A 26,465-nucleotide genomic window follows, 5' to 3' on the forward strand; every position below is an offset into this window, starting at 1 on the left:
TTTTAAATCTGGCTCTGGACCTCATGGCTTCTGGAAGCATTTATTGACCCATTTTAAATTGGAGTTTTTAATTAGTTTAGTTTTAGTTTGCAAAAGATTAAGGTTTTTTTTTATACATCTTTTTTTTCAGTTCCTGCATCTGTAACATCCCCAGTTAAGCCATTTTATCCCCAGTGCTCTCTCCATCCTCTACTTTCCTCCTACCCTACTTTGCATTTCATTTGTTGCACTGTCCCACCTCCTAAAGCCTTCCCATCAGAACCATGGCTCCTTTCTAGCTCCCCAGCCTCTACTGAACTCCATGTTAAACATACAACTCTACGAATTCACATATGAGAAAGAGCCGTGTTTTCTTTGGGGGCCTGAATTATTTAATGAATATTAACATTTTCCAGTTCCATCCATTTTCCTACAAATTTTGTAATTTCCGTTTTTCTTTATAGCTGAATAAAAATTCCATTAGAATATATATATATATCACATTTTCATATTACTCACCAAGTGATAGATCTGTAACTCATTCCATTTCCTAGATATTGAGAATAGAGCAATGAACATTGGTATTCAAATATCTCTGTAGTAGGAAATAGAGCCCTTTGGGTATATAACCAAGAGTGATACATCTGGATCATATGATAATTCTACTGTTAGCTTTTTAAGAAACCTGCATGCTCATTTCACATGGGATATACTTGTCACCACTCCTACAACCACACCCTTGACTACATTTGTTGTTGTTTCTTTTCTTGTTGCCCATTCTGACAGATATGAGATGAAACCTCAAAGTAGTTTTATTTTGCATTCCTATAACAGCTAAAGATATTGAGCACTTTTTTAAAAAAAAAATCCTTATTACTCTTTTGAATATTTTCTTTTCTGTTCCACTACACACCCCATTTTCTTGGCTGTACTGTTTTATTGTTTTGGGGGGTGGGATAATGTTTATGTTTGAATTCTTTATATTTCCTAGACATGAATCCTTTGTCTGAGGTATAGATAATAGAAATTTTCTCTCATTCTGTTGACTACTATATTACTTCTGTTGTGGTGGTAAAACACCACGATCAAATCAACATATGTTGATAAACAATGTTTATTTTGACTCAGGCTAGATCTCATAATGGCAGAAACAGCTATGAGGTTGCAGGCATGCAGCAGGAAAACCGGTGGAGTGCTCACTTTTTGAACTATAAACACAAAACAGAGAGCTTTTTACTCTCAAAGGCCACTCACTCCCCATACTTTCCTCTTTAGTAGTACCACACAACCTAATCCTTCCCAGATAGCACTAATAGCTTGGGACCAGCTGTTGCAAGTTTTTCTGTTAAACACCATGTTGGCTGCAGTATATGATATGTTGGGTTGGCATTAGGTTTTAGTAAGGTTGAGGGTTGGTTTTTTTCTTTCTCTGCAAGATAGGTAATCAGGCCGCCATATTATTCTCCCAGACATTCCTTGTAATAACAGTCACTATCCAGGTGTAGAATCATTTTGGAGATAGAATAATTAAGTCCAACAGTTATCCTTTACATGTTAGTTATTTCAGTAATAATGAAATATTGATAAAGACTATATGTAGTGGCATATTAGTTATTATAGGGTATAAGTGGAGGAGAACAAAATAAGAAAACAACTATGATTAATGATTAGTATGGGGTGATGAAAGCAGGGGAAGAAAACGTGAATAGGAAGTGGAACTTGTATGGGCAAAAGAAGTCAGGGCGATGAAGGAGCTTTGCCTAAAAGTAAATGAAGAAATAAAAATGAGCTGACAGATTATGTGAATCAGACTTGTTTCCAGTGTCTCAGGCTAGTGGTTCTTGTAAACCATATGAGACTATTTTCTTTGGGCAAGGAGAAAGCAAAAAGAAGGGAAGAAAAAAGTAACAACTGTAAGGAAGGATTTAGGGGGAAATGAAATGTAGGGCAAGAAGAGACCAGGACCAAGATGGCCTGCTAAAATGACTGTGCCTATTAAATACAGATGGGATAAATATAGAGCAGAAAGCTGGGTGGAGATTTGGGATATTAAAAACTGCCTAGTTGTTGGCTCTTGTTTAGACTATCGAGTTTCCTCCTACTGCTCGGCTGTCCTCTTCCATGGGTGGTCCCCGCTCTCTCCAATGCCTTGCCTTTGGTTGTTCCTATTACCCTTGCAGTTGTTTCTAAAGGGGGAGTCTCTGATCTGGTCAGACCTGCAAGGCTCCTTCTACACCCCAATGCAGTTCTTGCCTGGAATCTCTGACAATTCTGATGCCACTCTAGTTCCCATTGAGTGTTCAGCTTCTTGAACTTAGATCTGTTGCATCATTCCTTTTCCAGTGTAACCCAGTGGTTTGTTTTTTCTGTCGGGTTCTAGCGTACAAACCCCTTGTACTTGGTCTGATGTACTCTATGACAGCAGAAGTTTTGTTTAATTTTGTTAAAATGTTTAAATTTTATTGCATCTGCTCAGTTGGTTGTCAGTGCTGAATACCTGTGGGGTGCTAAGAAAAGGAGGGTTTTTCCCTGGTCCCACTTTGACTACTGCTGTTCTAGGTGTGGCTCTTCTACCAGATGTTTAAAGTACCCATTGCTTTTCTCATGGCTGCCTTCATTAGCTTATTTTCTGAAGACTGTTATCCACCATCTACAATCTCCCAAGAATATTTTAAGGCTTATTTTCATTTTCTGTGTTTGAATGTTTTGCCTACGTGTATGTATGTGCACTATGTTTCTGAAGGGGCACCAGGTACCTGGAACTGGATTTATATATGATAATGACCCACCATGTGAGTGCTGCGAACCAAACCCAGGTCCTCTGTAAGAGCAGTGCATGCTTTTAACACCTAGCCATTTCTCCATCTCCCCAAGGATATTTTTAATAATTGCATAGTAGTCTATTTTGTAGTTACATAGAATTTATTACCTCCTTGAATATTTCGAATGCTTTTGAAATTGAATAGTTTTGAACTTTTTTTTTTTTTTGGTGCTATGGAATTAATACTACAATGGCCATTCTCATATAAGACCTTGTTCTGTGTTGTTCATTGTTCCATGTATTGTTATGAACCTAGAAGAGGATTGTTGAGTCAACAATTATAATATGCTTACAGAATATAATGTAAGTTTGCTTCTTTACAGAGAAATTTTTCTTGAATTTGATTTTCTTCTGACCTGTCAAGAACACTGTTATTCAGGAGATTCTAAATGATAATTATATTTGAAGTTTAAATCAAGTTATAATTTAATTTGATGATAGACCTTTTGTAGTCAAGTATTTGAACAGATTGTGGCAAAACAGTTTTAGACCTTTTTGTAAAATATAGGTGTGCTTGGGTGTCAGCCTGAGAGTTGAAGCTGTTTGACAAGCTCACAAGTCTTGTTCGGTATTCTTTGCTCCAGTGCCCCCTAGTGATGGTTTCTACAATCAGCTTTCACTGTCTTTGCTGAACAAGAAACATCATTCTTATGTTAGCTCTTTGAACCTGTACAAAAGCGCTAGAAAGCTTCTAAATAAGAGTTGGAACTTAAAGAGTTGCCTTTTTCATCCTGAGGATAAAGAATTTCCATTTTTTTTCCACTTGAGTGGTCTGTGGGGTTTTTTTTTTCTTTCTTTCTCTTTCATCCTTCCTTTATCTATCTATTTAATTATTTATTTATTTATGGATACTTTTTTGGTTTTGGTTTTGGTTTTTGGTTTTTCAAGACAGGGTTTCTCTGTGTAGCTCTGGCTGTCCTGGAACTCACTCTGTAGACCAGGCTGACCTTGAACTCAGAAATCTGCCTGCCTCTGCCTCTGCCTCCGGAGTGCTGGGATTAAAGGCGTGCGCCACCACCGCCCGGCTTATGGATGCCTTTTTAAACTATTTTTATTTATTTATTTTGAAGTAGGTTCTGTGTGGCTGCAGACACCCTAGAATTCATTATGCATGCCAGGCTGGCCTTAAACACACAAAGATCTGGCTGTTTCTGCCTTCCAAACGTACTATGATATGACACCGTCATGTTCTGTTTTCTATAGTCTTACAAATATGCTATCCTACCTCACCCTGCCTGTTTCTCTAGATAACTTTGTAGTCCAATCTTTACTACTGGACTCTGGCCCTAATCCCAATTCTTTAAGTCAAAGCCAACATTACTTATATTACTATAAATTGAATTATTAACGAGGTACTTGATTTAAAATGTGTTTTTTCTTTACATTTATGACTATAGTATCTCCTCTTCATCTTCCACCTTAATATTTAAACAGACCAAAGAAAAGAGGGGTAGGGCAAAGTCTGCTAGAGTGGCCATGTCTTTTCAACCTTGTACTTCTTTCCACAAATTACATCCCTCGGAATAAGTTAAATGTTTTGTTTTTTTTTTTTTTAAGAAGGCAGGCTCTTTATTTTCTTGTTGTTGTTGTTCCCCCTGTTCCTTCTTTGTAGCTATGAAGAAGAAATAGCTTACTTGAATTCTTGCACAGAATTCCTATAGTAACAAGAATAACTAGCATCTCTCCACCTTCAGTTACTCTGACGCAAGAGAAATGGGGCAAGGATTAAGAGATAAAAAACTATCCCTAAAGGAACAAAGTTTCACTATAAACAATTTATTTTACTTTTAGAATCTTTATTTCAATCTTTTTGCTTTTGAAAATTCTGACTTTATAATCTATCCTATTAGTTGAAAGTTTACCTTTGGTCATTCCTTGACTACCAGAGTTTAATATTCATGTTCTTTCCATGTCCAGTCACAAATAATTATATGATTAGTCTAGAAAAGAGAGGCAAGAAAGATCCAAGTCTTATATCCATTGATACTTTGCTTCAATTCCAGCACTTAGCCTTCAGAAAAGCTAAGTTCAAGGCCAACCTAGGCTATATAGCAGTGAAACCCTTTCCCAAAATAAAAAAATTAAACAGGGAAGGAAAAGGAAAGTAACCTGGATATAACTGTTCATAACAAATTCTGAGCTTAAAGTTTTTATACAATTCCAATATCTTCAAATTATCTGATAACCAGAAATAAACATTTTCAATATAGAAAAGTAAAACCTCGTGGTTCATGGTTTTGGCATTTTATTAAGATCATATACTTTGGGGTTGCAGGGGTCGGGAGGCAGAGTGTACTGTGTCTGCAACCCTAATCCTGGACCTCTAGTTCTTGCTTTCTGGTAGAGTGTCTCCCATGAAGGGTAATTTAAGAGTTCCTCTGCTTCATTAGTCTATCAACTGATGGGATGCTGTTTAACCCTCTAACTTACTGAAATATTATTTCCTGAACTAAGTAAGAATAAGTGAAGAGTGAAAAGAGCTATCCTAAGTAATTGTTACAGTGTAAAAGGGAATTTTTTTATGAGCTTGTCAATGACCAAAGACTATTTTAGGAATATTTACGGACTGGGGAGATAGTTCAGCCACTAAAGTAGTATGTTTCTTGTGCCATCAAAAACACAAGTTCAGATCCCCTGTAACCACCTAAAAGACTGAGTATGGAAGAACGTGTCTGTACTTAGTGCTGGAGAAACAAAGACAGACAGACAGATCCCTGGAGCTTGCTGGTCAGGCAGCCTAACCAAATCAGTGAGTGCCAGGTTCAGTGAAAGACTGCGAAAACCATCTAGTGTTGACTTCTAGCCTATGTATACATATGTGCACACAAACAAATACATATGCACACATATACCAGAGAATATTTAGACAAAACATAACAATCTCTTTTTAGTACAAGGACTTGAGATCTTGTCCAACAAAATTAATGACAAAGGAGTGTATTTATCTATCAGACCAATTTTTTTAAATGTATTATCATACTTTTTGGGGATGTAGCAATATGTTTTCCTTCCTTCTATAGGCTTCTTAGTTTGAATCTTTTTCTAATAATTAACAGTTGTTAAGTGTTAGTTATATGGTGATTAGCTGGTAGCCACATATATCTTAAAAGTTCACAGTCGTGGCGGGCATGGTGACGCACGCCTTTAATCCCAGCACTTGGGAGGCAGAGGCAGGCGGATTTCTGAGTTCAAGGACAGCCAGGGCTACACAGAGAAACCCTGTCTCGAAAAAGCAAAAAAAAAAAAGTTCTCTGTTTCTCTCTCTCTCTCTCTCTCTCTCTCTCTCTCTCTCTCTCTCTCTCTCTCTCTCTCTCTCTCCATATGTATGTATGTATTGTTGGGTATAAGGGATGATCTTTTGAGTTAAATACTAAATTTTTAAATATTGGTTCATTCTAGCTGCTGGTGACAAAATAAGTAAGTTGCCTCATCTTAAGCTCCAGTTTTCTAACATAGAGGACAAGAAAGATATTAACTGCTTGTAACGTTTCGGGGGCAACTAGATTGAGTATTTTAGTTAATAGTACATATTAATTTGTTGATTTTAAATCTCAGTTCTTATCATTGTTTTCGTCTGCCATAATAAAAGATGAATTATCTGCAGTATAAACATGCCCAGTGGCTAGTACAAGATTGAGGTACAATGTGGTAAATTCATGCCTCCATCTTAATTGAGATAATTTGTGCATTTTTTTTTTCATTTTTTTTTATTAGGTATTTAGCTCATTTACATTTCCAATGCTATACCAAAAGTCCCCCTTACCCACCCACCCCCACTCCCCTACCCACCCACTCCCCCCCTTTGGCCCTGGCGTTCCCCTGTACCGGGGCACACAAAGTCTGCGTGTCCAATGGGCGGCCTCTCTTTCCAGTGATGGCCGACTAGGCCATCTTTTGATACATATGCAGCTAGAGTCAAGAGCTCAGGGGTACTGGTTAGTTCATAATGTTCTTCCACCTATAGGGTTGAAGATCCCTTTAGCTCCTTGGGTACTTTCTCTAGCTCCTCCATTGGGAGCCCTGTGATCCATCCATTAGCTGACTGTGAGCATCCACTTCTGTGTTTGCTAGGCCCCGGCATAGTCTCACAAGAGACAGCTACATCTGGGTCCTTTCAGTAAAATCTTGCTAGTGTATGCAATGGTGTCAGCATTTGGAAGCTGATTATGGGGTGGATCCCTGGATATGGCAGTCTCTACATGGTCCATCCTTTCATCTCAGCTCCATACTTTGTTTCTGTAACTCCTTCCATGGGTGTTTTGTTCCCACTTCTAAGGAGGGGCATAGTGTCCACACTTCAGTCTTCATTTTTCTTGAGTTTCATGTGTTTAGGAAATTGTATCTTATATCGTGGGTATCCTAGGTTTTGGGCTAGTATCCACTTATCAGTGAGTACATATTGTGTGAGTTCCTTTGTGATTGTGTTACCTCACTCAGGATGATGCGCTCCAGGTCCATCCATTTGGCTAGGAATTTCATAAATTCATTCTTTTTAATAGCTGAGTAGTACTCCATTGTGTAGATGTACCACATTTTCTGTATCCATTCCTCTGTTGAGGGGCATCTGGGTTCTTTCCAGTTTCTGGCTATTATAAATAAGGCTGCTATGAACATAGTGGAGCATGTGTCCTTATTACCAGTTGGGGCTTCTTCTGGATATATGCCCAGGAGAGGTATTGCTGGATCCTCCGGTAGTACTATGTCCAATTTTCTGAGGAACCGCCAGACTGATTTCCAGAGTGGTTGTACAAGCCTGCAATCCCACCAACAATGGAGGAGTGTTCCTCTTTCTCCACATCCTCGCCAGCATCTGCTGTCACCTGAATTTTTGATCTTAGCCATTCTCACTGGTGTGAGGTGGAATCTCAGGGTTGTTTTGATTTGCATTTCCCTGATGATTAAGGATGTTGAACATTTTTTCAGGTGCTTCTCTGCCATTCGGTATTCCTCAGGTGAGAATTCTTTGTTCAGTTCTGAGCCCCATTTTTTAAGGGGGTTATTTGATTTTCTGAGGTCCACCTTCTTGAGTTCTTTATATATGTTGGATATTAGTCCCCTATCTGATTTAGGATAGGTAAAGATCCTTTCCCAGTCTGTTGGTGGTCTTTTTGTCTTATAGACAGTGTCTTTTGCCTTGCAGAAACTTTGGAGTTTCATTAGGTCCCATTTGTCAATTCTCGATCTTACAGCACAAGCCATTGCTGTTCTGTTCAGGAATTTTTCCCCTGTGCCCATATCTTCAAGGCTTTTCCCCACTTTCTCCTCTATAAGTTTCAGTGTCTCTGGTTTTATGTGAAGTTCCTTGATCCACTTAGATTTGACCTTAGTACAAGGAGATAAGTATGGATCGATTCGCATTCTTCTACATGATAACAACCAGTTGTGCCAGCACCAATTGTTGAAAATGCTGTCTTTCTTCCACTGGATGGTTTTGGCTCCCTTGTCGAAGATCAAGTGACCATAGGTGTGTGGGTTCATTTCTGGGTCTTCAATTCTATTCCATTGGTCCACTTGTCTGTCTCTATACCAGTACCATGCAGTTTTTATCACAATTGCTCTGTAGTAAAGCTTTAGGTCAGGCATGGTGATTCCACCAGAGGTTTGTGCATTTTAAGTCTCTCGTTTTGGTTCTAACAATGAATACATTTTCCTGTCTATTTGATTTTAGCTTCCTACATCTTTTTATAGTACAGGAAAAGTCCAGGTGTCTTTTGGAACAACAATAGTCACGTTAGAGTTCCTGGGTCATAGATGCATTAGCTTTTAGATAGTAACAGAAACCAGCAAGCTCATGCCCTTTAATCCTCATCCCTTAATTATTTTTAAGTTTAAAATTTTTAGAACTTATTATGATTGTATGTACATGACAAGTGTGAATATGTGAGGCCACAAATGGTGGCTCTCTCCTTCCACCTTGTGTGGGCTCCAGGGATTGAACTCAGCTCATTAGGCTTGCACCACAGGCAGTAACTAGTGCCTGATGAGCCGTCTTGCCAGCCCCTAAGTTTAAACTATCCACCTTCCTATATTGGTATATTGGTAGTTGTACAGTTATGCTTCTCAGAGAAAACAGACTTGACAATGGCTTTTATCTGTTTTACCATTGCTTCGGGAATACTATTTTGTGAGTTTAGGTAGAGCACAGTTATTTGTGATTGCTGCCTCATAAGCTGCATTAATCCACACTTAGCCTTCCACTCCACAGCATTTAAAACCAGACATACTGACCCTGATGAGTATTATCAAGGTGTGTTCTAATAAGAGCTCCTCGGGTCTTCAAAATAAAGTAGTTCCTCCACATTGAATCCCACAGGTCTCTGTTTCTCTGTTATGCCTTCCCCTAACTAACATTGAGTACTTTCTTGGTAATCAGGGGTTATTGCAGGTATTATCCTGCAATAATTTTCCCCTTTGTGAAAAAGGAAACGGATTTGATATCACTGACCTGAACTGAGACAAGTTGACATCTAAGTATGGTCCATCCAGCATCAGGTCCTTGATGCAAACCAAGTACACTTCCTTTTCCCTTTTATTTTGGATTTTAAAGGTAATGACCAAGTTATTATGTTTAGTTCTTATTTTGCATTTCTATGTATACCTAATGAATGATCTAGGAAGCTGGGTCTATCCCATCTTTGAGTTCCATTGACAGCAGTTATATTTAATAGCCATTTGTAACACAAATGAAGTTTTGATCATACCATGAGTAAATATGTAGTCATCTAACCAAATGTTCCTCATCCTCTATCTACTTTTTCATATTTTTTTCCTAAACTTCATGTGTTCATGAGTCAAGGCTATTCTGTTACTACCACCAAATGTAAGAATATTGAGGAAGAAGAAAAACAATTTGTGTTTCTCCTATGTATTTCTGTGACCCAGAAGTGGGAGGAATAGAAAAGGAAAAACCCTTCTAGAAATTTTGTTTCTTTAGTGCACATCAGCTGATAGTATCAGTTCTGATACTACCTGGAAATGGATGCTGTAAATTGAGGGCTCACTTCTGTTGACAGCTCCAGATTGTTTTAACCCACACTTCTGATTAAACTGCTGTGAATCTGGTATCTTAGTTTTTGTTGTTTTTTTTTTTTTTTTTCTATTTCTGGGATAACATACCATGACTAAGGTAGTTTGAGGTAGTTTTCATGACTTATGAAATAGTTGGAGACTTAGAGTTTTAGAGGGTTAGAATCCATAACTATCACAGCAGGGAGCATGGCAGCAGAAAGGCAGGCATGGTGCTGGAACAGTAGCTGAGAGCTCACATCTTGAAACAAGACCAAGAGGCAGAGAGAGAAAGAGAGGGAGGGAGGAAGCGGGAGAGAGAGAGACTTGAAAGGTGCCTCCACGCCTGCCCCCAGTGACACTTCTCCAACAGAGCACCTAAGCTTTCCAAAACAGTTCTATTAACTAGAGACTTTGCATTCAAATATATTAGCCTATGGGGGCCATTCTCATTTAAACCACATCTGGTTTCCCATAATCACTCCTTGCATTCTATATGTTACATAGTGAGCACACCCTGTGATATATAGTAACAACAATACACTGGATACAGATGAACACCAGAGAAACTCTGATCTCTAAGATACAGTGTTTATCTTTCTAGAAGCTCCTTGAAACCTGTCCTTTTGAGTTACTTTGGAAACTTCATTACATAAACATGCTTCATTTCATCATTGGCACTCAACCCAAACATTAGCTTCCCACTCCATGGAATTGGAAGAAAAAGTTTGGTTATTAGATAGTGACAGACGATGCACCCAGGAACTTTCAACAGTGGCTGCTTGAACAAGACCAGTATAATGCCACCACCAGTTCACATGCTAAAGCAGACAAGAGAAATCCTACATGGTCCCTAGATGAAGAGCTATAGCTATTCGTCTAGAGACAAGATGGAGAGAAGGAGAATCACTTTCTTCCACTGATAAGCCCTAGGACAACTTGTTCAATCCTGAGTGATGAGTTTGGGCATATGTATAAACAAGAAAGGCTAAAAAAAAAATCTCAATATGTTATATACATATGTGCATATATACATATGTATAACATGTAACAATAAATAAAGAAGACATCTTGACAGCATGGACCCTGTGCTTTTGGCTGTTATATTCGTTCCTCCCCTTCTTCCATGATTTTCCCCGAGTGATAGATGTAAGGGTTTCATTGCAAATGTATCAGTGGGGTACCCCATACTCTCATTTATTCTATGCATTTTGACCAGTTGTGGATTTCTCCACCTGTTGCACTGCATTTATCTGTAGGGATAAGGATAAGTATTTAGAATATTGTTCAAAACTATAAGGAAGAAAGGTTTCTAAAGGCCTAACATGAATTATACCTTGTCCTTTCAGTGAGTAGCTTAAAGGTGGTGCTTATGGAATACCAGCCTAATATTAATCAACTCATTATCACACACAAAAATGTCATTTCACTTTACAAAGTGCAGAGGTTTTTTTTTTCACACTCCATATTTTATTTCCCACCCCCACCCCACCCAGCCTCTAATTTCCCTGGAGCCTCCAGTCTCTTGAGGGTGGGTGCATCATCTCTGAATGAACACAGACCTGGCAGTCCTCTACTGTATGTATGTTGGGGGCCTCATATCAGCTGGTGTATGCTGTCTGTTTGGTAGTCCAGTGTTTGAGAGATCTCAGGGGTCCAGATTAATTGAGACTGCTGGTCTTCCTCAGAATTGCCCTTCTGGTCAGCTTCTCTCAGCCTTCCCTAATTAAACAACAGGAGTCAGCTGCTTCTGTCCATTGGTTGAATGCAAATATCTACATCTGACTCTTTGAGCTGCTTGTTGGATCTTCTGGAGTGTGGTCATGATAGGTCCCTTAAAGGGTGCTTCTCCCCTCCCCCATTTACCTTCCCCCCCACACACACACACACCTCCCTCCCACATCCCCCTTCCCTGAGGTATCAAGTCTCTACAGGATTAGTCAATCCTCTCCCATGGAGGCCAGACAAAACAATCCACTGCTACATATGTGCCCCAGACCAGCAATATATGCTCATTGATTGGTGGGCTTAGTCTCTAGGAGCTCCCAAGGGTCCAGGTTAGTTGATACTGTTGTCTTCCTACGGGGTTGCCATCCCCTTCAGCTCCTTAAATCCTTCCCCTAGCTCTTCCATAGAGGTCTCCAACCTCAGTCCAGTGGTTGGCTGTAGCTACATCTGTCTCAGTCAGCTGCTGGTAGAGCCTCTCAGAGGACAGCCTTGCTAGGCTCCTGTCTGCATGCTTCAGTCCCACTCAGAAAAGGGAACAAAATAATCACAGGAGGCAAAGAGAGGGAGGGGAAGTAGGGATCAGAATCATGTATGGGGGTGGGGGGAGATAGGAAAGAATCCAGAGGCCCAGGAAAGTGAATGGAAATATGCAGCTGTGGGTGGTGGGGAGGGAGGAACCTCTAGAAAGCCTCAAAGCCCTGAAATGTGAGAGACTCCCAGGACTCCCTGGTGGTGACCTTAGCCAAACTACCCAACAGTGCAGAGATGAAACCTGAGTAAACTGCCTCCAGTAGACAAACAGTAGAGGGATGGGGTCACCAACCTACCTTCAAAATTTTTGATCCAGAATTGTTCCTGTCTAAAAGAAATGCAGGGACAAAAATGGAGCAGAGATTGAAGGAAAGATCACCCAGTGACTGGCCCAACTTGGGATCCATCCCATGAGCAGGCACCAAACCCTGACACTATTACTGGTGCCATGTTGTGCTTGTAGACAGGAGCCTATCATTGCTGTCTTCTGAGAGAAGAGACTATCAGCAATTTTATAAACCTTGATTAAAAAAATAGTATTTTAAACAGTAAGCAACTATTAAAAATGAACACATTTCACTTGGCATCTTTAGCTATCTGTTCCTGGTTTGTTTTGGCATCTTCATTTTCTGCAGGCAGGCATGGTGCTGGAACAGTAGCTGAGAACTCACATCTTGAAACACAACCAAGAGGCAGAGAGAGAAAGGCTGTTCCCGGGCTTGCCAGCGCTGGCTTTTCCCTTTGCGTGCCTTCTTGTTTCTTTGCAGGGACCTTTTTACCCTGGACACTGGCTTTGGAGGAGCCAGTTTAGCAGAGAACTTTGCAGAGTTTTCCCTGGTGGCTTCTTATTAACAGGGCTTTATCTCTTGGGTGCTGGATAAATTTCCTTTTCTTTTCAAAGCTCAAAGTTCAGTCTTTAGTACCGAAGAAGGTGGGGAGTGAATTTATTTTAAAGGAGAAGCCAAGTTTGGTAACAAATGTCTTTAAATCCCACTCAGGAGGCAGAGGTAGTCAGCTCACTATGAGTTCTCAGCCATCCTGGTCTAGGTGGTGAGTTCCAGAACAGCCAGGGCTACAGGGCTACATAAGAAGACCCTGCCTTAAGAGAAAGAAAGGGGGTCCTGAAGGTAAAGGGTACTTGATGCAGAGCCCAATGATCTGAGTTCAGCCTTGGAACACACAGTGTGGAAGTAAAATCTGAGTTCGGCAAATCGTTCTCTGCCTTGGCATGGACACACATTCACACACACCAAACAAACAGAAAAAATACCTTAAAAACAAGAAGAAAATAACATTTATCTTCATACTTTTCAATATTACCATGTGTAGAATAGTATCAGACTTGTCTAATGAGAAATCATGTTTATCTCCAAACTTAGAATTAAGTCACATAGTCCTCCCTCACAACATAGCAAGCACTACATTGAAAATAGGAGATATATTTCTTGCTGACTTGTTACTGTCTTTTCAGTGTGCTGCTGCACTTCATCACTTTGAATGTTTAATCACTATTCCAGTTACGTGTCTGCATGTATGTCTGGTAGATGTGTGCCTGTGAGTGCAAGTGCCTGGGAAGGCGTTGGACCTCCTGCAACTGGGACAGGTAGCTGGGAGCTGTGCAGTATGGGTGCTGGGAGCTGTCCCTTGGTCCTTGGAAAGCAGTACATGCTCTTAACCACAGAGCCATTTCTTTAGTCTCACATTACATCATCTTACTGGTACATTGCTACATTGTGTGTTATAGAGCTAACAATTTTAAGATCTGCATAGATAAATCTACACTTATAAAAGGAAATCTGAATATTCACCTCACATTTCATTAACTAAGACTGGATGTATAATAATGTTAGGTTCTCTACCCTTTCTATTATGTTCAATAAGTAGGAAATAACTGTACTAATTGGTTCCCAATAATGAGTTTAATTCTCTGGTTTCCTTTATAATAAACAAGTTGGACTATTTTCTGCTTATTATTTCTTGGATCGGTTTTCTGGGATGTGGTTATTCATGTTTGCATATTTGAATGTGTTTTACAGGAGGATTTGTTGGTATTGAGGAAAACAGTGAAGTCTTTTCTGGCTGTTTGCCAACAGTGCCTATCTAATGTTAATACTCCAGTTAAGGAACAGGTAAAAAAATTTTACTTAATATTGCTCTGTATTGACTATTAACAACCCAAATGAATTGAGGGATGCTAGGATATATAATTTTTCAATAGTAGCATATATACAACCTAGAGTTTTTGTTTTGTTTTGTTTTTTAAAGATTTATTTATTTATTTATTTATTTATTATATGTAAGTATACTGTAGCTGTCGTCAGACACCCCAGAAGAAAGCATCAGATTTCATTACAGATGGTTGTGAGCCACCACATGGTTGCTGGGATTTGAACTCAGGACCTTCAGAAGAGCAGTTAATGCTCTTAACCACTGAGCTATCTCTCCAGCACCACAATCTAGAGTTTTGATGTCTAGATATTTTAAAGTTATTTATTCTGTTCTTATACCTGACACTTGTACTGTTGTCATCTAGAAGGCTTAAATTCAAACTTAGAATTCTCGATTCCTAAGAATTCTGTGCTAAAATAGTGAGGGTCTAGTGAGCTGACTATAACTTGCATTGACTTCTCATCTTCAGCTCCTAATACCAGAAAGAGCTTTATTCATATATATATATATATATACACACACACACACACGTGTGTATGTGTTTGTGTATGCATATATGCACATGTGAGTACTTCAGCCCATACAGCTAAATATGTTCATATCACTCCTCCCAAGTAGCTGGTCCCCTGACCACTATAAAGTACACACGTAGATATTGTGAAGCTATGGGAAAAGGCTACTGGCTTTGATATATAAAATATTAAATGACCAGCTCTTTCAGAGCAGTAGACTCTTGAATCTGTATACTTGGGTAGCAGTATAGACGTCAACATTCAGGTGAGGAAATCCTTGTAAGAACAGACTCATCCTAAAGAGGGACCCATAAAATTGAAGCTTTTTCCATTATAAAATTTTATAAATTATTTAATTATGCTTTCCTATTAAAGAATACTTTAAAACAAAATGAAACTTTTTATCTAATTTTTTACTTTTATATTGGGCTTAGAAAATAAGTCAAATTAAAGAATCTTTATCCTCTACAGTCTTTTTTTAAAATAAACTGCCACAAGTCTCTTCGTAGCAGTTATAGGTAGTATAACTCTCCACAACCCACCATGAATTCCTGCCTAAAGTACCTAGCCATGGCCAATTAAACCAAAATTTTATGTTTCTGCTCTGATATGTTTTATATTCAAAGTAGTCTGGGTTTAAAAATATTCTCCTGGATTCTCTTGAACCGTATCCACCTTTATAAATAGCTTTCCTTGAGCATCTTAATATATGGTCTGAATCTAATTTTAAACCTGTTTCTAAACTTTTTATATTAGTTTTTATATCTAAATAAGTAGCTTACATTTTGAGTACTACATTATAATTTGTTAAGTTGTAATTTTTTCATAAAAGTTATGCTGATTACTTGATTAAGTAGTATATAGTTGATTTCTAATATCATCTGTTAATTCATCGTATATTACGGGAGGTGAACTTAACTTTTTTTAAACTCAAGCCAAAATCTCTCAGTCTGCTGTTCTTTAGTAAAAATACAATTAGAAAATGATGTCTTCAATGTAACCACTGTTTAATGAGAAAAAAATAATTTCATTAGGTTAATAAGTATGAAAAGTTGGAAATTAAATTCTTATGTTTCCCATTACTTTGGTTTGTATATGTTCCTGTTTTAACCTATCAGTAGGTAATCCTATATTCGTGTCCTCTTCTGCTAATCAATTCTTCTTGAATTGCAGGCTTTCATGCTGCTCTGTGATCTTTTAATGATTTTTAGCCACCAATTAATGACAGGTGGCAGAGAGGGCCTTCAGCCTTTGGTGTTTAATCCAGATACTGGACTCCAGTCTGAACTCCTCAGTTTTGTGATGGATCATGTTTTCATTGACCAAGATGAGGAAAACCAAAGCATGGGTACTTACGACTTTTTCACCTTGTCAACCTTAAAAGACAGCAGTAGGGTGTAGGGTAAATCTAATTCTAAAATTTACAGAGATTTCTCTGTTCTTAAAATAAGTTGGATAAAAAGATTAAAGAAATAAGCTGGATGTGGTAGTAGTGCATGCCAATACCCTGTGCTAATTGTCAATTCAGCACTGCCTGGGCTCCACAGTAATTTCTATGTGAAGAAAAAGACTACTCCCAAATAACAATAGGCCAAAATGTGAAAATGTCAGTATACACATATGCTGTCATCTAGATCTTTGAGTGTAAGTTTTTTAGAATTACAAATAGATAAGCCAGTGTGGGGAAGACACTATTTGTTATGTTTTTACAAACTTTTAAAAGTACATTTCAGTGGGGGCTGAAGATAGCTCAGGGTTTAAGAAACCTGCTGCTCTCCCAGAGGGACATGGGTTCAGTTCCTATAACCCACAGGGGAACTTACAACTGTCAGCAATTTTAGTTCTAGGGAATTTGAAGACCCCTTCTGATCTCCTTGGACACCAGACAAGCACATGGCCCACATATATATACATGCAGGCAAAACACTCATACACATAAAGTAAAATAATTATGGGGGAGGTGTCCTTTTGGGTTGTTGGGTTTTTGGGAAAGGGTTTCTCTGTGTAACAGAATCCAGGTTATGCTGGACTCGATTTGTAGGACAGGCTGACCTTAAACTCACAGAGATCTACTTGCCTCTGCCTCCCAAGTACTTGAATTGGAACTCACTAAGCCTGGCAAAATAAATTGTTTTAATTAAGTAAAAATGAGAGTACATTTTGTTTGAGTCTGGAGACAGAGAGCTCAGTGTTTAAGAACACTTGCCGCGCTTCTACAGGACCCAAGGTCAGTTCTGGCACCCATGTCAGGACATGTGCCATATGCTCACATAGACAAATACGTATATGTAAATAAACATTAATGTGTTTATATCTGTAATTTTGACCGATTAGATAATCAAATATAGGACAAGCACCAAAAATGAAGCCTGTTTTTAATCTTGCTCTGCAGTTCAGGCTGGCCTTGAACTCATAAATATCCACCTGCCTCTGCTTCCTCAGTGTTGGGATGAAAGGTGTTTGCCACCACCAGCTACATTTCCATTTCTCTTCTAAAAAATAAACAAACAAAACACTCTTTGTCTATACCTCCTAAATTTCTCCTCTGGGGGAATATATTAGCATATAAGAAAGCAGAAATTAGGGCAGCATTTTAGGATAAACAGTATGTTATGATGAAAATATAAGAGAAGCAGTGTCTTAGCACTGCTAGAAGGTAGGAGTCTTAGTTCCTGATGTTTATTCTGAAGTAATAAGCTTAATATTTTCATCCATTATAGACTAAATTGGCTAGGGTTGCAGCTCATAGACAGAGCAATTAATTACCTTGCATGTGAAAAGCCCCAGAATTTAATCCTCGGTACAGCTAGCTAGCTAAATAGATAAAATAAACCAGAATTAATATTCAGCTAGTTTTCAGTTGTACACATCCTCTGCAGAAACAGACTAACTTCATAACCATCTCATTTTCTGTGCTAGAGGGTGATGAGGAAGATGAAGCTAATAAAATTGAAGCCTTACATAAAAGGAGGAACCTGCTTGCTGCCTTCAGCAAACTTATCATTTATGATATTGTTGACATGCACGCAGCTGCAGACATCTTTAAACACTACATGAAGGTATTGTTTCATATTTTGTCCTTTCTGTATGGTAGAGAAATAGATAATTAAGATGAACAAATAACTGAAATAGCTTTCACCAGTGTATGGTGGGTAATTTGTGATGAAGTCTCTCTCTCTGGTAAATGTACTTAAGTTCTTTATCAATCTGCAGTGTTAATTATTCCATACTGCATGAGTTCCTTACACTTGGCTGCCCTCTCTCTTTTCTATAAGCCTTCATTTCTTGATCCTGTACAGTAAGCACTCAGAACTGTTAATGGTGTGGCCAAAAGGGATAGCAAGGAGCAGCAGCAAGGCATTCCCAGTGTGCATGCCTTGTTTTGCAGTCAGAGGGAGAATTTTCTTTTGCCCACATTCAGAATGTTGCCTGTTTTTTTTTTGTTCCGCGTGTGTATTTACTATGTTTTTATATCATCTGATTCCAGTTTGGATATATAGCAGATTAATGTTATATCAATCCAAATATGAATCTTTTTGTGCACTAACTTTTATGAGACTCAGTGGCCTCATTGTGCCTGTCATGTGTGGGTCCTAAGTTCCATCCCAACACTACCAGAGAAAAAGAGACTTTAACAAAACTTGTAACTTTAAAACAGTTTTGAATGTAAGTGTGCTCTCCTAGGGGGGAAAAATGAATTTAGATCCATGTCTCTCACCCTGCACAAAAAAAAAAAACAAAAAAAAAAAACTTAATTTAAAATCTGAACATTGAGAATGATAAATGAAAACATTTTAAGATATAGACACTAACAAGAACTTTCTGGATGGGAATCAAGTAGTAGAGAAAATTGCTCAAATTAGCAAGTGGGTAAGAACTTAACATTAACAAGCTTGGGTATAGTGAATAGTCACCAGCGTGAAAAGACAGCCTATAGAATTTAAAAAAAAAAAAAAAAAACAATTACCTGTTTAACAAGGCGTTACTTTCTACAAAACAGTGAGTACCAAGTATTAAAACTGTCATCCTACAAATAAAACTGTTAAGTAAATAGTTCTCAAAAGAAGAAACACAGATCAAAAATAAATATTTTTTTAAGTATTTGGCATCCCTAGCCATCAAGTGTGTGAATCAAAACAACTATGAGATTCCAGCTCACCCTAAATCAGAGCACGATCCTCAAGCAAACAAATGGCACGTCCTTGCAAGGATGTGGAGAAAATGGAACCCACGTTATACTCATAGGTGATCAAGTGTGAACTGGTGTGTCCATTATGAAAATATGTGTAGAGGTTTTTCAAAGTTAAAAATAGAACTACCATTGACCCAGCTGTAGCATTCCTGGACATCTGTCTGAGCATTCTCTGTACTGCCACAGAGACACTTGTTCATGTTTCTTGCTGCTCCGTTCACAATTGCAAGGGAATGGAAGCAGCCTGGATGGCTGTCGGCTGGTGAGTGGATGAGGAACACGTGACAAACATACAGTGGGGTTCTACTCAGGTGTGATGAAAAATGAAAACTTCAGAAGAATGGGTGATCCAGGAATTATACTAACTCTGTTGTCCGTGGCTCAGATAAGCAATACCTGCCTGTTCTCTCATCTGCTGCTGACTCTTGCTTCTAATTTTTGTATAAATGGGGTACTGAGTGCAGGTGTAAGACATGTAACTAAAAAGAGGCCTCATGGGAGAATGAAAGAAGAAGGAAAGTATGTATTAAAGTGCCAAAATTTACAGAATGATACTTGGTACTTTACATGTTGTTTTTAAAAGAAGATTTTCTGCTGTATGGACATACACTTTTATTTGTATGCTTTTGTTTTTAATTTGGGTAAGGTCTCACTTTCCTAAGCCCTGTCTGGACTGGAACTCAGAGACTCTGCCTTCTGGTTGCTGAAATAGAGGGAAGTAGAGATGCATAAAATATGTTGCTTTGTTTTTTCTCCTAGTTCCCCTTCCCCATGGTGTATTGGTTCTCAACAGTAAACCTTATATATTCAATTTTTTCCTCAGCCATGGCATTTTTTACTCCTCAACTTTTTATAGGATCTACCTCTCTTGATTATTTTAATAGCAATTTGTGCCTCTGAATATGTGCCTATGTTGCCTTGCCACCACCTCTGTACTTAATCAAAGTAAAACAAAAGATTTGTAATCTCAGCTACCTTAATGTGCTAAGATACAAAATAGCAAACACAAGAACTTAGATGTATTGCTCTAATCCAATCCACCCATGTGGATACATTCCTGTGGGTGTGGTAGACTGGGGCCTCACACATTGGTAGACAAGTGGTATACTGCTGAGCTGCATCATTAGCCCTCAATTTGTAGTATTTTATTTCACTTTTTGTTTGTTTTGTTTTGTGACAAGGTTTCTCTGTATGACTCCTGCTATTCTGGAACTAGCGCTATAGAATGTGCTGGCCTCAAACTCAGAAGTCTGCCTGTCTCTGACTCCCAAGTGCTGGAATTAAAGGCCTCACCTGGCCTTTATTTACTCTTTTATCTTTTTTTTAATAACACTTTTAACTCTTTTTTTTTTTTTTGCCTGTGTATGTATGTGAGTGTTAATTCTTATATAGCTTAGCATCTTTGTGGAAGTCAGAGGACAGTTTATGGGAATCTATACTCTCCTTCCACCATGTAGATCCCAAGACTTGGCGGCTCTGAGCCATCTTTAGCTCTTCAATTTTTTTGACACGGTCTCACTGTACCCCCAAACTGGCATGGGCAGACACACCACATATACTGACTTTAAATACCTGAGTAATTCACCTGCCTCAGACTTGAGTGATGGTGTTACAGGTGTGAACCATCATACCCAGTAGTAACTTGTAACCTTTCAAATAATGTGCCTTCCAGCCTGTTATGAAGGATAAGGAGCTGGAACAAAAGAGGTGGTCAGGAGAATCACTTTAATGAGCTCAAGAGCAGCCTAGTTAATACACCAAGCAAGTTCAGTATCTCATCACAAGAAAAAAGAAAAGGCAAAAAAAACATAAAATATAACAAAGAAGAATGAGAAAATGTTTTATGTACCACTGTCTCCTAGAAATTTTACTTTTTTACTTTCAATTTATTAGTAACTTCATAATCTCTTTTTCATTAGTTTATTTATTTATTCACTTTACATCCCAATCACAGTCCTGCCCCCTTCTCTCCTCCCAATCCCACCCTAACAAATCCCTCCTCCCCATTACCAGCCCCTCTTCTCCTGAGAGAAGAAGGCCCCGCCCTGGGACTGGGTTACCACCACCACCACCCAGAACATCAAGTTGCAGCATATCTGAGGGGATCTTCTTCCACTGAGACCCGACCATGCAGTCCAGCTAGGGCAAAGGTATCCAAAGGCAGGCAACCAAGTTAGAGACAGTTCCTGCTAAAATTGTTAGGGGCTCAGATAAAGACCACGCTGCACATCTGCTGCAAATATGTAGGTGGCCTAGCTCCAGCACCTGCATAGTTGTCTGTTGGTGGTTCAGTCTCTGTGAGCTCCCCCTGGGCCCAGTTTTGTTGACTCAGTGGATCTTCTTGTTGTGTCTTTGACCCCCTCCAGATCACTCAATTCTATCCCCTACTCTTCCACAAGACTCCCCAAACTCATTTGATATTTGGCTGTGGGTCTCTGCATCTGTTTCCATCTGCTTCTTGATGAAGCCTCTCCAGAGACAGTTATGCTAGTCTCCTGACTACTAGCATGACAGAGTATCATTAATAGTATCAGGGTTAGCTCTCTCCCGTGAGATAGGTCTCAAGTTGGGCCTGTTATTGCTTGGAAGTTCCCTCAGTCTCTGCTCTATCTTTATCCCTACACATCTTGTAGGCAGGACAAACTTTGGGTTGAAGGTTTTGTTAGGTGGGTTGATGTCCCCCTCCTGCCACTACAAAACATTTTATCCTAAAACAAAAGGATATACCTTCTTCTCAGCACCTCATGGTACCTTCTCCAAAATTGACCATATAATTGGTCAAAAAACAAGCCTCAACAGATACAAAAATATTGAAATTGTCCCGTGCATCCTATTAGATCACCATAGACTAAGGCTGATCTTCAATAACAAAATAAATAAAAGAAAGCCAACATTCACATGGAAACTAAACAACACTCTTCTCAATGATACCTTGGTCAAGGAAGGAATAAAGAAAGAAATTAAAGACTTTTTAGAGTTTAATGAAAATGAAGCCACAACATACCCAAATTTATGGGACACAATGAAAGCATTTCTAAGAGGAAAACTCATAGCTCTGAGTGCCTCCAAAAAGAAACTAGAGAGAGCACACATTAGCAGCTTGACAACATACCTAAAAGCTCTAGAACAAAAGGAAGCAAATTCACCCAAGAGGAGTAGAAGGCAGGAAATAATCAAACTCAGGGGTGAAATCAACCAAGTGGAAACAAGAAGAACTATTCAAAGAATCAACCAAACGAGGAGCTGGTTCTTTGAGAAAATCAACAAGATAGATAAACCCTTAGCCAGACTCACTAGAGGGCACAGGGAAAGCATCCTAATTAACAAAATCAGAAATGAAAAAGGAGACATAACAACAGATCCTGAAGAAATCCCAAACACCATCAGATCCTTCTACAAAAGGCTATACTCAACAAAACTGGAGAACCTGGATGAAATGGACAAGTTTCTAGACAGATAACAGGTACCAAAGTTAAATCAAGATCAAGTTAATGATCTAAACAGTCCTATATCCCCTAAAGAAATAGAAGCAGTCATTAATAGTCTCCCATCCACAAAAAGCCCAGGGTTTAGTGCAGAGTTCTATCAGACCTTCAAAGAAGATCTAATCCCAGTTCTTCACAAACTATTCCACAAAATAGAAACAGAAGGTACTCTACCCAACTCATTCTATGAAGTCACAATTACTCTGATACCTAAACCACAGAAAAACCCAACAAAGGTAGAGAACTTCAGACCAATTTCCCTTATGAATATCGATGCAAAAATACTCAATAAAGTTCTCGCTAACCGAATCCAAGAACACATCAAAACAATCATCCATCCTGACCAACTAGGTTTTATTCCAGGGATGCAAGGATGGTTTAATATAAATCCATCAACGTAATCCACTATATAAACAAACTCAAAGACAAAAAACACATGATCATTTCGTTAGATGCTTAGACAGCATTTGACAAAATCCAACACCCATTCATGATAAAAGTCTTGGAAAGATCAGGAATTCAAGGCCCATACCTAAACATGATAAAAGCAATCTACAGCAAACCAGTAGCCAACATCAAAGTAAATGGTGAGAAGCTGGAAGCAATCCCACTAAAATCAGGGACTAGACAAGGCTGCCCACTTTCTCCCTACCCATTCAACATTGTACTTGAAGTCCTAGCCAGAGCAATTAGACAACAAAAGGAGATCAAGGGGTTACAAATTGGAAAGCAAGAAGTCAAAATATCGCTTTTTGTAGATGATATGATAGTATATATAAGTGACCCTAAAAATTCCACCAGAGAACTAACTCCTAAACCTGATAAACAGCTTCAGTTAAGTAGCTGGATATAAAATTAACTCAAACAAGTCAATGGCCTTTCTGTACACAAAGGATAAACAGGCTGAGAAAGAAATTAGGGAAACAACACCCTTCTCAATAGTCACAAATAATATAAAATACATGGGCATGACTCTAAGGAAGTGAAAGATCTATATGACAAGAACTTCAAGTCTCTGAAGAAAGAAATTAAAGAAGATCTCAGAAGATGGAAAGATCTCCCATGCTCATGGATTGGCAGGATGAGTATAGTAAAAATGGCTATCTTGCCAAAAGCAATCTACAGATTCAATGCAATCCCCATCAAAATTCCAACTCAATTCTTCAACGAATTAGAAAGGGCAATCTGCTGATTCATCTGGAATAACAAAAGACCTAGGATAGCAAAAACTCTCCTCAAGGATAAAAAAAAAAAAAAACCTCTGGTGGAATCACCATGCCTGACCTTAAAGCTTTACTACAGAGCAATTGTGATAAAAACTGCATGGTACTGGTATAGCGACAGACAAGTAGACCAATGAAATAGAATTGAAGACCCAGAAATGAACCCACACACCTATGGTCACTTGATCATTAACAAGGGAGCTCAAACCATCCAGTGGAAAAAAGACAGCATTTTCAACAAATGGTGCTGGCACAACTGGCGGTTATCATGTAGAAGAATGCGAATTGATCCATTCCTATCTCCTTGTACTAAGGTAAAATCTAAGTGTATTAAGGAAATCCACATTAAACCAGAGACACTGAAACTTATAGAGGAGAAAGTAAGGAAAAGCCTCAAAGATATGGGCACAGGGGAAAAAATTCCTGAATAGAACAGCAATGGCTTGTGCTATAAGATCAAGAATCGATACATGGGACCTCATAAAATTGCAAAGCTTCTGCAAGGCAAAAGACACCATCAATAAGACAAAAAGTCCACCAACAGATTAGGAAAGGATCTTTACCTATCCTAAATCAAATAGGGGACTAATATCCAATATATATAAAGAACTCAAGAAGGTGGACTCCAGAAAATCAAATAACCCCATTAAAAAATGGGGCTCAGAGCTAAACAAAGAATTCTCCCCTGAGGAATACCGAATGGCTGAGTTGCACCTGAAAAAATAATGATTCCTCTGGTGGAATCACCGTGCCTGACCTTAAAGCTTTACTACAGAGCAATTGTGATAAAAACTACATGGTACTGGTATAGTGACAGACAAGTAGACCAATGGAATAGAATTGAAGACCCAGAAATGAACCCACACACCTATGGTCACTTGATCACTTAATGATCAGGGAATGCAAATACAAACAACCCTGAGATTCCACCTCATACCAGTCAGAATGGCTAAGATCAAAAATTCAGGTGACAGCAGATGCTGGCGAGGATGTGGAGAAAGAGGAACACTCCTCCATTGTTGGTGGGATTGCAAGCTTGTACAACCACTCTGAAAATCAGTCTGGCGGTTCCTCAGAAAATTGGACATAGTACTTCCGGAGGATCCAGCAATACCTCTCCTGGGCATATATCCAGAAGATGTTCCAACCGGTAAGAAGGATACATGCTCCACTATGTTCATAGCAGCCCTATTTATAATAGCCAGAAGCTGGAAAGAACCCAGATGCCCCTCAACAGAGGAATGGATACAGAAAATGTGGTACATTTACACAATGAAGTACTACTCAGCTATTAAAAAGAATGAATTCATGAAATTCCTAGGCAAATGGATGGACCTGGAAGGCATCATCTTGAGTGAGTTAACCCCATCACAAAAGAATTCACACAATATGTACTCACTGATAAGTGGATATTAGCCCAGAAACTTAGAATACCCAAAATATAAGATACACTTTGTGAAACACATGAAACTCAAGAAGAACGAAGACCAAAGTGTGGACACTGCCCCTTCTTAGAATTGGGAACAAAACACCCATGGAAGGAGTTACAGAGACAAAGTTTGGAGCTGAGATGAAAGGATGGACCATCTAGAGACTGCCATATCCGGGGATTCCATCCCATAATCAGCTTCCAAACGCTGACACCATTGCATACACTAGCAAGATTTTGCTGAAAGGACCCAGATATAGCTTCTCTTGTGAGACTATAGTGGATGCTCACAGGGCCCCCAATGGTGGAGCTAGAGAAAGTAACCAAGGAGCTGAGGGCATCTGCAACCCTATATGTGGAAAAACAATATGAACTAACCAGTACCCCCCCCCCCCCGAGCTCGTTTCTCTGGCTGCATATGTATCAGAAGATGGCCTAGTCGGCCATCAGTGGAAAGAGAGGCCCATTGCTCGTGCAAGCCTCAGTACAGGGGAACGCCAGGGCCAAGAAGTGGGAATGGGTGGGTGGGGGAGCGTGTGGGGGACTTTTGGGATAGCATTGGAAATGGAAATGAAATAAATACCTGATTTTTAAAAAAAAAAAACTTCCTGATTTTCTGAGAAATTGCCAAATTGAGTTCCAATGTGGTCATACAAGTTTGCACTCCCACCAGCAATGAGAATTGTTCTTTTAAGATCAGTAAAGAATTGTGTTGGAATTTTGATGGGAATCACATTCAGTTTGTAGGTTACTTTTATTAAGATGGCCATTTTCACTATGTTAATCCTACTCATCCATGAGCATAGGAGAGCTTTTCATTTTCTGATATCTTCTTCAATTTCATTCTTCAGAGACTTGAATCTCTTGCCATACAGGTCTTTCACTTGCTTAGTTAGAGTTACACCAAGATATTTTATATTATTGTGGCTATTGTGTAGGGTGTTTCCTTGGTTTTTCTTGCTAAGCCCATCTATCATTTGTATAAAAGAGGGCAACTGATAGTTGTTTTGTTTTGTTGCGTAATTCTGTATCCAGGTACTTTGCTGAAGGTGTTTATCATCTGTAGAAGTTTTGGAATTCGGGGGGGGGGGTCACATATATATACTATCATCATCTGCAAATGACTTCTTTCCAATTCATATCCCCTTGATCATCTTTAGTTGTCCTATTGATCTAGCTAGAACTTCAGGTACTGTGTTGAATAGATACAGAGAAACTGGGCAGCCTTACTATCCCTGACTTTAATGAAATTGCTTTAAGTCTTTCTCCATTTAATTTGATGTTGGCTATTGGCTTGCTAACTATATTCTCTATGGTATGTAGGTTCTCTCCAAGACCTTTAACAAGAACAAGTGTTGGGTTTTGTTAAAAGCTTTTTCCGTGTCTAATGA

General features: G+C 38.9%; 1 protein-coding gene across 8 annotated transcripts in view; it reads left to right on the forward strand.

The window, feature by feature from the left end:
* Stag1 (stromal antigen 1) overlaps window positions 1–26,465 on the forward strand; it is a 360,836-nt gene that overhangs the window by 316,214 nt on the left and 18,157 nt on the right. For all 8 annotated transcript variants that reach the window (XM_006510924.3, XM_006510923.3, NM_001357265.1 and 5 more), the window contains 3 exons: window positions 14,101–14,193; window positions 15,919–16,093; window positions 17,665–17,804. In XM_006510924.3, the coding sequence (XP_006510987.1) occupies window positions 14,101–14,193; window positions 15,919–16,093; window positions 17,665–17,804 (408 nt within the window). The remainder of the gene's footprint in view (window positions 1–14,100; window positions 14,194–15,918; window positions 16,094–17,664; window positions 17,805–26,465) is intronic.

Source organism: Mus musculus, chromosome 9, assembly GCF_000001635.26.
Source record: "Mus musculus strain C57BL/6J chromosome 9, GRCm38.p6 C57BL/6J".
Lineage (NCBI taxonomy): Eukaryota > Metazoa > Chordata > Mammalia > Rodentia > Muridae > Mus > Mus musculus.